The following is a 15,784-nucleotide window of genomic DNA, read 5'->3' on the forward strand; positions in this document are numbered from 1 at the left end:
TTATATTCCACGTATCCCAAGCTTAATCAGCGAGCCTAAACACGTTTGTTGGAAGTTTTCATTCATTCATTCATCCATTATCTGTAACCCTTATCCAGTTCAGGGTCACAGTGGGTCCAGATCCTACCTGGAATCATTGGGCGCAAGGTGGGAACACACCCTGGAGGGGGCGCCAGTCCTTCACAGGGCAGCACACACACTCACACATTCACACTTACGGACACTTTTCAGTCTCCAATCCACCTACCAACGTGTGTTTTTTGGAGCATGGGTGGAAACCAGAGCACCCGGAGGAAACCCACACAGACACAGGGAGAACACAACACACTCCTCACAGACAGTCACCCGGAGGAAACCCACGCAGACACAGGGAGAACACACCACACTCCTCACAGACAGTCACCCGGAGGAAACCCACGCAGACACAGGGAGAACACACCACACTCCTCACAGACAGTCACCCGGAGGAAACCCACGCAGACACAGGGAGAACACACCACACTCCTCACAGACAGTCACCCGGAGGAAACCCACGCAGACACAGGGAGAACACACCACACTCCTCACAGACAGTCACCCGGAGGAAACCCACGCAGACACAGGGAGAACACACCACACTCCTCACAGACAGTCACCCGGAGGAAACCCACGCAGACACAGGGAGAACACACCACACTCCTCACAGACAGTCACCCGGAGGAAACCCACGCAGACACAGGGAGAACACACCACACTCCTCACAGACAGTCACCCGGAGGAAACCCACGCAGACACAGGGAGAACACACCACACTCCTCACAGACAGTCACCCGGAGGAAACCCACGCAGACACAGGGAGAACACACCACACTCCTCACAGACAGTCACCCGGAGGAAACCCACGCAGACACAGGGAGAACACACCACACTCCTCACAGACAGTCACCCGGAGGAAACCCACGCAGACACAGGGAGAACACACAAACTCCTCACAGACAGTCACCCGGAGGAAACCCACGCAGACACAGGGAGAACACACCACACTCCTCACAGACAGTCACCCGGAGGAAACCCACGCAGACACAGGGAGAACACACCACACTCCTCACAGACAGTCACCCGGAGGAAACCCACGCAGACACAGGGAGAACACACCACACTCCTCACAGACAGTCACCTGGAGCGGGACGCCAGGTCCCTGGAGATTTGTGACTACAACACTACCTGCTGCGCCACTGTGCCGAAATTTGTTTATGCTAATTAGCTAGTAAAGCTAAAGTAGCCAGTAATGCTCATAGTCACAGGTGAGAATCATACAAGTTTAAATGTGTAGAGTGTAGCGAACTGTTGACTGTTGAGTGGGCCGCACGGTGGCGCTACAGTTGTCAGTGCCTCACAGCTCCAGGACCTCAGGGTCCTGGGTTCACTCCCCACCTTAAGTGACTGTCTGTGAGGTGTGTTCTCCTTGTGTCTGCATGGGTTTCCTCTGGGTGCTCACTTTTCCTCCCACCATCCATAAAAACAAGTTGTCAGGTGGATAGACTTTGTGAGATTTTCCAGTCAGTGTTAGTGTGTGAGTGACGCGGTGAGTGTGTGTCGTCCTGTGATGAACTGATGCCCCGTCTGGGTTGTGTTTCTGCATTCTGCCCAAACTTTTGTTCATGACTGTTAATGTTTATCTGTTAAGTGAGTGTAAGTATAATTTATTATAGCTTTACAAAAGCTGCAAGAATTAATTTTTGCACATTCTCTAATAACCTCTGTTGAATTTGAAGGCTCATTTACGGCGACACCTGCAGATCCACAACCGTGTGGAAAACTACAACCCCAGGCAGAGGCGACTGCGCAACCTGGTGGTGGAGGACGAGAATGCAGCTGCTGTGCCCACTCCCCCGAATCAGTCTAAGGCCACACCAAAGCAGGAGGACACAGCCACAGCAGAAGTCAAGCATGAGGCCCTGGAGCCAAAGCAGGGGGCATCCACCCAGGCCACAGAGAGTAAGGGAGACCAGACCAAATGCACAGAGACAGAGGTTTCTGAAGGCAGCACAGAGCAGCCCGGCCTCAGTGAGACGAAAGACACAGAGGAAGCACACGAACAGGACACATTCACTGTGGAGGACGTAATGGAGCAAACGGTGTTGGTGACTGAACCATTCCCCATTCAGTCGGGTCTGGTGGTGGAGTTACAAGGTGCTGGGACTGATAAAAAGACCTGAGAGAGAGGTGAAGGACGAGCCCAGTCCCTAACAGCTCCCTAAACCTTGCGGTCCTTTTTGAAGTTCACACTTATAAACAGACAAGAAGAAGAAAAGTAACAATTCTTGGAACTGAGGTGGAGCTTATTAAAAAACCTAGCATGCATTGACACAGGAAGTGACGTGTAAAAGGCTTTTTAAAAAGCTAAAACTCCTAGATGGACTGCTTTTAAATCTGCACCATTGCGATACCTCACAAAGATCACGGCAGAGGTGCTCTTAAGTGAACCTTCGGGAATCACAATGATAGTCTTGTGGTCCTTGTGTAGACCGGAGGAACGTGAGCGCCACCATTTTGGACTGGGCTTTTGTGACGCAAAAGTTGCAAGTGCAAGAACTTGATGAAAGTCAACATCTAAGCCACTGTTCACCAGCTCCTAGGACTACGGCTGAGTGGTTGTGGGTTTTAAGGTTCAATATATTGGTTAGAGTTGCTCAGTATGATCCAAATGTTGGTCTAACATTGTATAGCTACTTACAATTATGGCTGTAATGTTTGATCAGTAGTTTGACCGTTATCACAGGTTATTATTATGTGTTTTAAAAATAGCTTTGTGTAACTGAAGTTGCACTGAAATACTTCGCATGCAACTCACAACATGGCAGTAGTTGCGTAAAAGTTTCATGATGTAAGGCCAACCTTAATACGATATGATGAAAGACTGGCCTGCATTATTTTTGAACGTAAATAGTTGTTGGTTGGTTTTATTGTGTTTATGTATTCACATAATCCATGTATTCACTTATTACAGCACCAGCATTGAGAAAGCAGAGACTGGAACAGTGAATAAAGTTGCAAAATGTAAGACTTGATGAAATTGAGTCCTGCCTTTTGGCTTCTATCCTGAGTAATATCAGTGGAGGTGTGGTTCTCAGTGTAGATCTGTACAGCAACAAAACATATTTTCTCATAGGAACTTTGCTTAAAAAGAGCTCTATTAGGGCTCTTAAAACCTGCTTCGGAAAGGTGCTTGAACTTCAGCATGTGGTTCCAAAAATATATATTTAGGATCCAGCCACATGTTGCACATCTCTCTACTAGACACAGAGTGTAGTGTCACATTTTATCACACCCAGGCATTACAACAGTATACTGATCCTTGTCTAGACGTTCCTCTGAGTTTGTGCAAGGAGCTTTAACCATCTGCATGTTCCAGGAACTCCAGCAGCGTGCCCCGACCATTATAACTGTGTACTGTGGTAATGCTTGCAATGATAAGATGACAGAGCCCAACCCTAGAGTGTCCCCACTGTAGCGATGCGCAACATATGGCTGGATCCCAACTGTTTTCCCATTTGAGATTCCAGTCATGATCTTTTACTACTCCATGTAAATGTTACGTACGATCTCAATTCTAATGAAACTGGGATGTTGTGTGAAACATAGATAAGAACAGAGTACAATAATTTGCAAATCCTTTTCAACCTGTATCACCTCCTTTTAACGACACTCAGTAAGCGTTTGGGAACTGAGGAAACTAATTGTTGAAGCTTTGTAGGTGGAATTCTTTCCCATTCTTGCTTGATGTACAACTTCAGTCGCTGAACCTTCCAGGGTCTCCGTTGTTGTATTTTGCGCAAATCATCGTATTCTGTTTTAATTATGTTTTACACAACGTCCCAACATCATTGGAACTGTATAATATTTTGCACATAAACAGACAAATGACACTTCTGCCTGCAGTTTATTAATTAATCACACAGATGCCACTACACAAACTGTAATACAAGGTCCATATGGTAAAAATGATTGTGGCCACATGAGAAACATTCCATATGAAAAATAAAAGTAACAAAAGAAGCTACATCAAGTACCATACATAATTATCTATTAGTCATAAATCAAACTGTTTGTATTATCAAACACAACTTTTGCTTGAGGAGATTTGCTAATTCCAGTTATTAAACAGCATTCTTATGGAGGGGAAAAAACCCAAACTGTAGTGTTCACTGTTTATTATGAATGAGCATTGACCTAAAGAAATGAACACACTAGTTGTACTGCATCCATTTTATCACTAAAATAAACTCTCTACACATTCATAAATTAAATTACTATGAAAATAATAGTAAAACAATTATGATTTATTCAGAAATTCACAGAAACACGTGGGTAATTCATGCACAATAGATTGTCTGATGTAAGCGAATAAACTGATTGTTTTAATTTTTTTATTCCTTCCATCCACAGAAAAAGACATTTTGTCTTCTCAAAAGACAAAAAAAAAAAAGGGATTCTTTAAAATAAAGTTTCATTGCCCTTCTCCGGACTTATTAAAGTGTATAAAATACCTTTGGACTTACTTTTTCTTTTCTTCAAACAGTGCAATCCAAATTTGGCAAACTGAGCAAACCCATCCCTTCTGGAATGTATGGGGTGGGGAACAAGGCTTGTGTGGAATTCAACGTCGGGCTATGGCCATGATTGCTTGTTTTAATGAAACAAAATTATGCAATTGGACCTTTCCAGTAAATAAGCAATCATGATTATTTATTACCATGGTGATACATAATTTAAATTTTTTGCTGTGGAAGTTATTCATTGATTGATTCATTCTTCTTCTTCTCCGCTTGATCCATTTCAGGGACATGGTGGTTATTTTCTTTTTTCCACATTTTCAGGGTCCACTCTTTGGACCCCTTTTCTTTTTCTATAGCTTCTATCTTTTCGATGAAACCTAATGTATGTTTTTCTAAGAATCTTCAGTCTTAGGAACTGTTTGCATTTTGGGCTCCTCACAACATAAAATATACATCCAATCAACCATAACATCATGACCACTTCCTTGTTTCTGCACTCACTGTCCATTCTCTAAGCTCCATTGACCAATAGGAGAACTTTGTAGTTCTACAATTACAGACAGTTGTCCACCTGTTTCTCTGAATAATTTTGCTCCTGTATGGTCAGTGGAGCTGTGAGAATGGACAGTGAATGTAGGGGGAAAAAAAAGGAGGTGGAATTAAGGTGATGGCTGAACTCTGTTATCTACTGTTCTGACATCAGCAGCTCTGTCTATATCTTTTTGAATCCCAAATTTCTAAATTTGGCAATTTTAGAGATTATATAAAGGGTGGTCTACATTGTTGGTACAGCACTTACTAAAAACATTCCTTCTTTATTGGGAAACAGATGACGTACACTGAAATTGTTTCACCTTTAGCAGAGGTCTTTCTGTTCTGTTTATGCACGGTTTCATAATGAACCCTCTTATGCTCTCCCTGTCTTCTTCAGAGTCCTTCAAAGCCGGCGTTAGAACTGCATGCAAACACACACACAAGGCTGTGGTGGCGCTAGTTTACAGAGGCAAATGGCGCGAACGTAGGAACTGTCAGTTCCATTCGCTCTCCAGTTGAGGTGATTATGTGTTAAAGTGCCTAACATATCTAAGGTTACAATGTCACATTCGGTGGGGGTCAAACGGTCAGCGTGCTTGGTTCACCTGCCGGTTCTGGTGGTTCTGGTTGAGCTCGTTGTTGAGGTTGTGCAGGGCATGGTGACGATGGTGACGGTGGAGGTGGATATCATTGGCCTCTGGCAGGTCCATGGGCTCAAAGGTGCTGGGTACGAGGGGCATGAACTGGCGGAATATGCTGACGCTGCCGTGCCAGAAGGTGGGCTGCGGCAGGCGGCCGGCTGTGCTCCAGGTGCGTGTGGCGGGGTCATACACCTCCACCACATCAGACAGCTCAAAGGTGTTGTCATATCCACCGGACACATAGAGACGGCCACCCAAAGCTGACACACTACCCCCAACATGGACCTGAGAGAGATGTTCAGTAACACATTAATGGATAAGCTGATTAAGAGGTAAATAGAAGTGGAAAACAATAATCAACTGAGTGTAATAATTGAATAATTGCTTGTATGCAAACTGGTTTGTAATATAAGTAATACATAGTAATTGTGATATGGTCAAATTCCTTACTTGGTTCATTGGATTAATCTTGTCCCATTCATTTTTGTGTGGATTATACACATCAACTTCTGCCGAGTCATCCCTGAAAGACAAGAGTCGTTTTGAGCTGATGCAGTACTCTTTTCATCACACTCTATTTCTGTTTAGAAATCCCTAGCCTTGTCTGCCAACATAAATAAGTGTGTGCATTTTCCACACCAAAATCCCCACCTGACAAAGTAGAGGAGTCCATTGAGAGTCACAGATTTGGGAGCAAAGGACCAGGGAGGCAACTGACCACAGTTGACCTTGGTCCAGCAGTTGGAGTCACTGTCGTAGCACTGTATGGCCATGGTGTCTTCCCCAGTCAGTGAGCCGATGGCATAGAGCCGACCGCCGCAGGCTGTTGTGGAACAGTTGTCCATTGGGTGCAGCATTGGCGGCAGGGCCTCCCAGCAGTCCATAATATTATCATACCTCTCCGTGCTGTCTGAGGCCACCACATACAGCTGACCTTTCAGCACACAGGAGCTGTGGTACTCCCGGGTCTTCAGCATGGGCGAAACCTCTGTCCACTCGTTCACGCTGGAGTTGTAACGCCACACACCATCATAGAGCCGGGATCCATCAGAACCGCCTGCCGTAAACAAGCAAGCAAGGATACAACTGAAGTCTATTCTACAAAATTAAGCCTTATCTTAAAATTACAGCTTCTAAATCATTCCGACGCTTCATTAATTTGTCGTTGCTACTGTGGATTCAGCACTGTTTCAGGGATGAAACTGTAGTGTGTAACTTCTGTAACTGTGTAACCTTCATGTTGATTAAAAGGAGGTGTGCTGTAAAAAGTAATTACACTTGAGGAAGCCTCTAGAGCAAAAACCCAAACCTTACCTTGTGCTCCTTTAAACCTGAATAAATTTATCTGAATTAACTGTATGAACTCATAAATAAGAATAAATAAAAGCCCCTGCCCTCAGAACACAGATCATGTCCTGAAAAGAGTAAAAGTCAATTAACAAATCACCTGTCGGTGCACAACTAGCTTCAGTAACACTAGCCTTATGTATTTACAGTTATGTAACTGCAAGCACATGTTGCAAGTGCTATCTTCACAAATGATTTGCTGCAACTACCTGTGTCTGACGCACACACACAGCATTTCTGAAGGTACGGTGTGTTTTGTTCAGTCTTTATTACAGTCATTAATAGTGTGACCACTGCCTTTATTTCTGGCAGAACACCATGTCCTCATCACCTCTCTCCCATATAGCCAAAGAGCCTTTGGTTTATTTATACTTGCTCTGGCTGCCATTTCATAAGACATGGCCTAGAGTAAGAGAGCGCTAAAGGTATGATACAAGATAGTCCTCGAGGGATCACTACTTTTACAGAGTCTCCTTTTACCTCTAGTTACTAGACTGATGTAGTTATATTTACATTCTAGCTTAAGACAAAGGCTATGTTCATCTTCTAAAACCACTTACAAAAGACTGAACATGACTGGATGAATTTTCTAGTATTCAATAGCACATACATACACACACACATAAAAATAAATTAGGAATGGTCAAAGACACAGACAAATCTTTGGCTCTTGAACCTACCAGTGACATATATATCATTCCCCAGAGCAGCTATGCTATAGCCTCCGCCGAGGTGGTCAGGAAACTCGGCTAAGTACCTCCACTGCCCGGTCTGAGGGTTGAAGCAATCCACGGTGACCAACTCATCGCAGTCCTGATCACAGCCTCCCACTACTACCAATATCTCAGCCAGTCCTGTGGAGGGTCGTGGCCGCATACGGTGGCATGGTCTGTCGTGCCGGTCATACTCGCAAGATTGGAAGCTCCGAGCCTCGCTGACCAGACGCAAGCACGCAGGCGACAGATAGACGAGCGGGTCACTTTCAACATGAGCCAGCAGGTAGAAGCGGCGTACAAAGGGCAAGCGCACCTGCTGGAGCAGCTCGGGCCAATAATGCAACCGTCTCTGCAAGTCAGCTTTGACCCAACGTACAGCGATCTGGTATGCCGTCTCCTCCTTGTCCACGCACAGGCCATCATCTGAAACAAATTCCAACAGTCGCTTCCATGGCAGCCTCTCAAACTCTGTGCCTTTGGCTAGCTCCACAATGTTTTTCAGCCCAAAGCGGCGAGCACTAGCAGCTAATTCACGACAGGCGTAGGCTTCTGCAAAGTCCTGGATCTCCAAGCAGTTGGAAACATCCAGTCGCTGTTCCAGGAAGGCGCAGCAAGCCTCCTTGACGGAGGGGAACTGAAAGAGGTCTGCGGTCTTGAGTAGCAGGTCTACATTGTCATGTGTAACAGTCACACGGCCAGTGTAGCAGAAATCCACTAGCAGGCCCAAGAGTTCGGCAGACACCTCGTGCAACACCACACGGTCCATGGCGCTTTCGCGCAAGGTGCCCGCAAACATGGCACGGAAGTAAGTGCTTGCAGCAGCCAGCACAGTGCGGTGGCAGTGGAATTCTTTGCCCTCAGCACAGAGTGTCACATCGAAGAACTTGCGCTCTGCCCGAAGCTCATGGATCCCTCGCAAGAGGTTAATGGCGTGGGCTGTGTCGAAGAATGGCAGCATAGAGGGCTGCGTCTGCAGAACCGGCTTCTCCATAGCAATGCCCTTTTAGTCAGTCTCTCTCTGGCCGTGACTCTACTCAGAACACTTGATTCATCTGTGAAGAGAGAAAGTATGTGGTTATTAGAAGTCTGTACAAGCTGCCCACACCTTTGTGACCTGACCCAGCTGGGGATGACCAGTACTGCTAAATTTGAAACTCAAACCTATTTGCACGTCAGAAAACTGGTCTAATCTATCACAGACATACAGGTGCATCTCCGTAAATTAGAATATTATCAAAAATGTATTTCAGTAATTCAATTCAAAAAGTGAAACTCATTATATATTTCATTACAAGCAGACGTGTATCTGCAAGTTTTTTAATGGCCTTTTCCTGACAATCCTTTCAAGGTTGTGGTTATCCCTGTTGCTTATGCACCACACTTTTTCTTTCCATTCAAATACTTGGATACAGCAGTAACTGCCATCAGTGACTGCCTTCTGGACATCTGTCAGGTCAGTAGTCTTCCCCATGATTGTAGAGCCCACTGAACAAGACAAAGGGACCTTTTTAAAGGCTTAAGAAACCTTTGCAGGTGTTTTGTGATTATTTGATATTTTCTGAGATAATGACTTTTGGTTTTTCGTTGGCTGTAAGCCATAATCTTCAACATTAAGAGAAAATGCTTGAAGTAGATGACTCTGTTCGTAATTAATCTATATTTGAATTGATTAACTGAAATAAATGAACTTTTGATGATATTCTAATAGATTAAGATGCACCTGTATTATTCACACAGAGAGAGAAAGAGAGAGAGAGAGAGAGAGAGAGAGAGAGCTAACAGTAATGCATGTACCCCACATGGTCATTACAGGTTGTGCATAAATATGATCCCTTGTTTTATTAAATTATACTCTCTATATATAGACCTGGCAAAGAAGCAGTAGAAAAGTTAAAAGAGAGACAAATTACACAAAGAGATTAATTATGTAATCTCCCTGAACAGATCTAAATTTAAATCCAGAAAGTGACTCTCTTGCTATTTACCTGATACACATAGGTGGGCATATTTGAATGTTTTTAGATTAAGCACATGGACAAAGGCTTTATGAATTATCAGCAACTTCATAAATCATACAGGATCTCCAGAGAAAACACAACCTGTAACTGATATTCCCGAAATATTCTCTAAATACGTCTCAATATGAAATAAAAATCTGAGACAACATCATGATCATATCAAGTCTATCCAACACAGCTCGGTAATTGTTGGCAATGCTCCTTGAAAGCCTATATTATCCAGGACTAGCACATATTTATGTCAGGAAACTGACCCGGTTTGCTCAGGCCACATTTCATTAAGCAGCATACATCCAGTCTCCCTACCTGTGTTGTCTCTTCAGGCGTTTAACTACTAAAATCAGAGCACAGAAGATGGAAGCCAGAAGCGTCTAGACTGCGATATCACACTTATGACAAATGTATGCCCAGTACTTCCTTAAGAAATAGTGCCTGACACTCTGCTAAGTCTATAAATACATTGGCAGTGTCCATTTCAACAGAGTTGGTGGGGGAGAACATCTCACAGCCTGCAAGCCATTTCACTGGGGATTACTGAAATGCAACCCCCCCAGTACACCATCACACCCCCCTGAGTAACGCATAACACTGCTGAGGCATCTGAGGCCAGACCGAGCTGAGCCAGACTCCAGCCAGGTTCATAAACAGTCCACCGTCCACTAAATGCCTAAAAAACCCACAAGGAATTTTACTTGGAAACTCACATTAAGAATAAAAATGGTCTGTGGACTGCATTCTTTCTGATTAGCTTAGCTTCACTGGATGGCACTTCTGAATCAAATAAAGTAGCACAAAAAGATATTATCCACAATACTGTCCTCATTAATTTCATTTTCAGTTATTCAGTTTTTGGGAGAATACACCTTAAAATGAACGAAAGGAAAATAGTTTAAAAAAAAGAAATATTAAAACATCAAAGACCCTGGTAGCCATCTTACACATTAAATAAATCCGTAGAGGTGAAGAAGCAGTTACTGAGTACAGGAAATGAATAGAAAATGTGAACGCGAACAGGTTTATTAAACACAAGTAACATATAAAGAAATCAGAAGGCTTAGCATTACAGTTTAAAAAGTCTAAATAGCTCGGGTTGAATTAGAGCAGTGGTTTTCGATGCCAGTCTTGGCCCAGACAGTCAATGCCCTAGACATTTCTACAGTTTTCTTGTTTGATCCAAGTAATCAGACAATCATCAGGCCTTAATAATGTAGAGTCAGGTCCATGTACCTGACCAAGAAAAACAGAACCGTGCAGTGATCTGAGTCACCATGGCTAGCACTAGAAGATTCACATACAGATTATACCTTGAAGATCACGTAAGGTCATAAGCAATGGGCACAAACATGGATGAGTGGATCTCTCAGTGTTCATATTCTTACCCTGAGTCATGCACTGGGTATTCAGAGACTTTTTTCCAACTGCCCACTATTAAATATTATTAATGTGGATCTACATGGTGGCTTCCTGTCACTAATTAAGCTCTAGCTAACATTTTTGTAAACAAATAAGCAACGTCTAAACCTGTGATTGAGTTCATAGTATGATTCAGAGGGGTTTAATGTGAAATGGTTCACTATAGTGAAGCTTTACTGACGTGGATTGCTTTACAGTGAACAGATTTGAATACGTATGTTTTTTGCCAAAAAGAACATTTGACGTCAAACCAGACTGAATTACTTTTTTCAGATTTGCAAAACTTAGAAATATCAGTGGAATACTTTTTGAAACATGCCTAATTTGCAAGATCTGGCTTCAAAACAAGCATAATTCATCCTCGGTTAAAAAAAAATAAATCTAACATCTAGATGCCAGTGAGCCTTGTCCACATTCCACACAGAGGTCCAACTATGCAGCCAACACAGCACTGAAAGATAGATCACCAGCAAGGACAGAGAGAGAGAGAGAGAGAGAGAGAGAGAGAGAGAGAAAGAAAATGAGGGGCCCCAGTGGGTCAGAACACAGCACAAAGGAAGGTCCGGCATGTTTCTGAGAAAGAACAGAACTTTGTTCTACATAATGCAGTGCAGAACTGCTTAGAAAACCAGAGATCCTAATGCATTTTGGTACATTCTCCATAACGTAGTTTCTTACTGCACACTTAACCTCTGCACAAAATATCTCTTATTAAAACCACCTGAAACAAAGCATCAACATTCAGAACTCCCCCACTGAAAAGATTGTATACCACACAACAAAACAACTACCAAATACATCCTAACAGAGTGGCACTGGTCTTGGCCTACGGAACGGTAGCCGAAAGACTGGATTGCAAATCATTATCCTGTCCATATTTTGCAGCCCTAAAACTATTAACATGTTTCAACACCATTTATTTTGCCAGGGCTCTGAACTTAAAAGCTGCCATACAATGAATTACATTAACTGTCACTAAAGTCAAATTTCTGACTGCTCTATGTCGGTAAAGCATGTCCAGTGAAGCAACCTTACTGTTCCCTTTTATATCTGAGGGGTATTGGGAAAGCAGAATGCCATAGGGCTTACTGCTAGTCTGTTTACCACCTTATAATAGCAGGCTGAATGTGATCCACTCACAGGCAGAGAATGAGAAGCCATTGCCATCATGAGTTTCAGTATATGCAGTGAGTAACACTGGTAACAATCACCCACCGGGGTCAAAAGGACACCTTCTAATTTAGAACAACCTGAGAAAAAGTACTTGCTATTTCACCAGAATACAAGTCATGACCTAAACTTAGATGTAATCATCACAGGAAGAAGTGTCATTACTGACCATGGTGACGGTGAAATGAAATTGGAGGCTAATCTGTTTACTTGACAACTGGCAAGGTAAACACGTCGATATAAGAGCCAGTCACTGTCAGTACCAGACTATTAATAGATAAAGTCATAACTGTTCTAAACCTGAAAATACTACTCAAGCTCAAAACAACTAGTTCAACTGTCACGAAAGTCTGACGAGCAAATACAGGAGGTCCTCGGGTTATGTCAGTCCCGAGTTACGATGTTTCGTGGTTACGACACATCTCCCATTTACTGTATAAAGCCTTGTTTCGACTTACGACGTTTACGACGCAAAACCACTTAACGTGAACTTCGTGTGTGGTGTGTGTGGCGCGGCGGAAGAATACACGGTTACGCGGCTCGGGACCGAGGAGGATAGGTGTTAGGATAGGATAAGTGCCGACTTGCACCGAAAATCGGTTTACGGCGCGACGTAGGAACGGATCAACGTCGTAAGTTGAGGACCCCCTGTATGTTCTTTAATAACATTTTTTCACATTTAAGAATCATAAGTTGTCTGCATTTTATAGAACAACTCTGACTAATAAATATAAATCTGACCACCCTGTCATTTACTTTCGTTAAAATGATTTAATTATATACAATTTTAAAAAAATCACGTGAACTCACCTTTAAAGGAATAAACTTCATCAATGTTATGATTTCATCAAAAGTAGTTTTAGCTTAATCAATTCACAGACTTGTTTTGAACAAAATCGATAAAATGGAGGGAAATAGAGCATAATGTGACTAGCCTGATGAAGTCAGCTGAGTGAAAAGCACATTAGCATTTGTCTGCTCAGCTGAACAAATTAAGACAATTGTTGTGTGGCTTATAATTCTAACAACTCATTACCTACTACAGATTTCTGTGGTCTGGTTCTAGATATGTTTCCTGCAATAGTAGGATGCTGAAATTGAAGACAGTAAGAAGTGCAGGACACTGCTCCCTAGCTGTGCAAAGTTTTGGATGTTTGCATATGGTCCACCTGAGGCTTCCAGTATGCAGCATTTCCTAAGTGGATATTTTACTGTACTACCCATCCCTAAATTGAGAACCACAGACTGAGGTAAGAAAACCCAAGCTCAGGTATAATGAATTATTACTATATTAAATAAAGCCATAAAGGAGCAAAAGTAGGTAACACGATGCAAACTGGAACAGAAAAGTATCAGCTTCAAAACCTCCCTACACAGCACACTGTAGTAGGTCCAGCATCTATAAACAAAGAAGTTACACTTGTTACAAGACACTGTTTGATTTCTGGACCCGTCTAGTTCAACACAATAATTAGTGAGAGGTATGAGCAAAAAAAAAAACCCCAAAAACAATGAAACTAAAGTAATAAGAAACTAAATATAAAAGGGACTAGAATGAAACTGGAGAAGTGACCTCACATACATCTACCATCATCAAATCATTAAACCCACTTCTGACATCCTCCGAAATATGCCGTTACATCCACATCAGGGAAAACAAGCTGAATATTCTCAGCCAGAAAGTTCTTGGCAAAAACAGTACTTGAGGATCTCTGTAAACTTCAGAAATGTTTAATCCAAACCCCTTGTTAATGTAACTGTGTTCAGCCAACAGCAAGAAAAAGCACCACTAAGCCTGGCTGAGCCAAGAGCCAGTAAGTAAGTAGGCTTCTGTTGCACCTGGCTGGGAATCATCACATCACAGCAACTACAGCCGTTAGCCTACATTCCAACAGCTCAGGGCCTATAGCGGTGTGGAAGACTATGGCTCTCCACAGCCAAGTAACTGTTTGCCATAAAAAGGCAGCTCAGTGAAGCCCACATTCCCCATGAAGAGGCCAGCCAGAGTCCTCCACAGTCCACTGTGTGAAGATAAGATCAGCTTTTGCTTTGAGAAATAATCTCAGGGAACACAGTTCTAAAAAGACATAAATAATTATTAAAAAAAAACACTGAATACCTGTAAACGTACAGAGAAATAAAATTAGTAGAGAGCGAGAGAGTAGTGAGAGAAAATATATAGAAGCTCAGATCACTAGGGATCTGCTGATATATTAATAATTAGATGATACCTACCGCCAACAGCCCTGTATGCCCACGAGAAGAGTTTTCAACCTGGGTTTACATATTAGTTTAGTAAAGTCATTTTTGTTAAATTTTGGGGGTGGTTTCCCAGACTTAGAAAAATCCCAAATTAATAGGAAATGGAATTTTCTGGACTTCCTATGTTTCTGTATTTGTCAGCGTGGACAGCAGGAAGTATCACTGTCACACAGCTCCAGGGTCCAGGGGTTATGGGTCAAAGTCCAGTGGAAGTAGGGGTAGTTTAATTGTAATTATATTAACAGATGAGTCCAGGAAATAGTATAAAAACTGCGCACCCTATGCATGTTTAGAAAGGTTCAAATATGAACACACAACAAGAAAAAAATACTGTGGGGGCAGAGTAGTGTGCCACTTAAGTCTACAGTTCCCCGCTCTGCGAAACCCCTTCAGATAAACACACCTATGTCTCTTTAATTGTTCGGTTTCCAGCTCGGGCAGGAACACCACACTACAGTAGTAAGTCTTCAGACAAGACCCCAACACTGTATTTTGCGTAGATCCAACATGTATATAAAAAAATTCTCTGAATACGGTCGTCTACTAGATGCCGTAACTGAAGCCGTACACGAGTTTGGTCGGAACTGAAGCCCTGCGACCGTTACAACAGCCCCTCAGCTCAGAGACAAAAACAACACGAGAAAACAGTCAGTTAAACCCGTCTCTACATCCCCTCTCTTACCCAGTCCACACCCCCGCACCTCTCGATCACCTCTTGGCCTTTCACAGCTGAGTACGCGGCAGCAGCCTCTCGCTTTCTGTGGATAATAAACTTTAACACGGAGAGCGTTCAGCTCCAGCTCCTTCGCTCGAGCGCCATCACTGCTCCGCTCCGCTCTGCGCTTATTGGTCGCCTCGGTTACGTCACCAATCTGCAGTGTCGCGAGATAAGAGGCAAATATAATAAAAAATATTAGAAGGGCTTAATGTTTCTGGGTTTAGTCGGTGAACAGGTCATTAAATTACATTCAGAGGATGAAACGGACACGGCCCTGGGTTGGTTGTAAACAATTTACTAATGTTTGTGAGCTGTAGCTTAAAGGCTAAGCACCACTTAATGGACCTCCATGAACATTTTAAATTATTTTAGTTACTGACATATATAAGTATGAATTAAAATGAAAATAGCTGCTTAATTTGCTTTA

At 42.9% G+C, this 15,784-nt stretch overlaps 2 protein-coding genes across 2 annotated transcripts in view; one reads left to right on the forward strand and one right to left on the reverse strand.

Moving 5' to 3' along the window:
- Positions 1-3,707, forward strand: part of zbtb48 (zinc finger and BTB domain containing 48) — an 11,130-nt gene extending 7,423 nt beyond the window's left edge. The window contains exon 10 of the mRNA XM_066670096.1: positions 1,755-3,707. Within this exon, the coding sequence (XP_066526193.1) occupies positions 1,755-2,198 (444 nt within the window). The 3' untranslated portion in view covers positions 2,199-3,707. The remainder of the gene's footprint in view (positions 1-1,754) is intronic.
- A 211-nt stretch (positions 3,708-3,918) lies between these two features.
- Positions 3,919-15,459, reverse strand: klhl21 (kelch-like family member 21). Its single transcript, XM_066672981.1, has 5 exons — positions 15,322-15,459; positions 7,741-8,828; positions 6,365-6,770; positions 6,164-6,236; positions 3,919-5,998 (listed from the first exon to the last, which is right to left on the reverse strand). The coding sequence occupies exons 2-5, from the start codon at positions 8,765-8,767 to the stop codon at positions 5,660-5,662; spliced, it is 1,845 nt and encodes a 614-aa protein (XP_066529078.1). The 5' UTR covers positions 8,768-8,828; positions 15,322-15,459; the 3' UTR covers positions 3,919-5,659.
- Between the last annotated feature and the right edge of the window lie 325 nt (positions 15,460-15,784).

This window comes from Hoplias malabaricus, chromosome 5 (genome assembly GCF_029633855.1).
Source record: "Hoplias malabaricus isolate fHopMal1 chromosome 5, fHopMal1.hap1, whole genome shotgun sequence".
In the NCBI taxonomy this organism is placed as follows: Eukaryota; Metazoa; Chordata; class Actinopteri; order Characiformes; family Erythrinidae; genus Hoplias; species Hoplias malabaricus.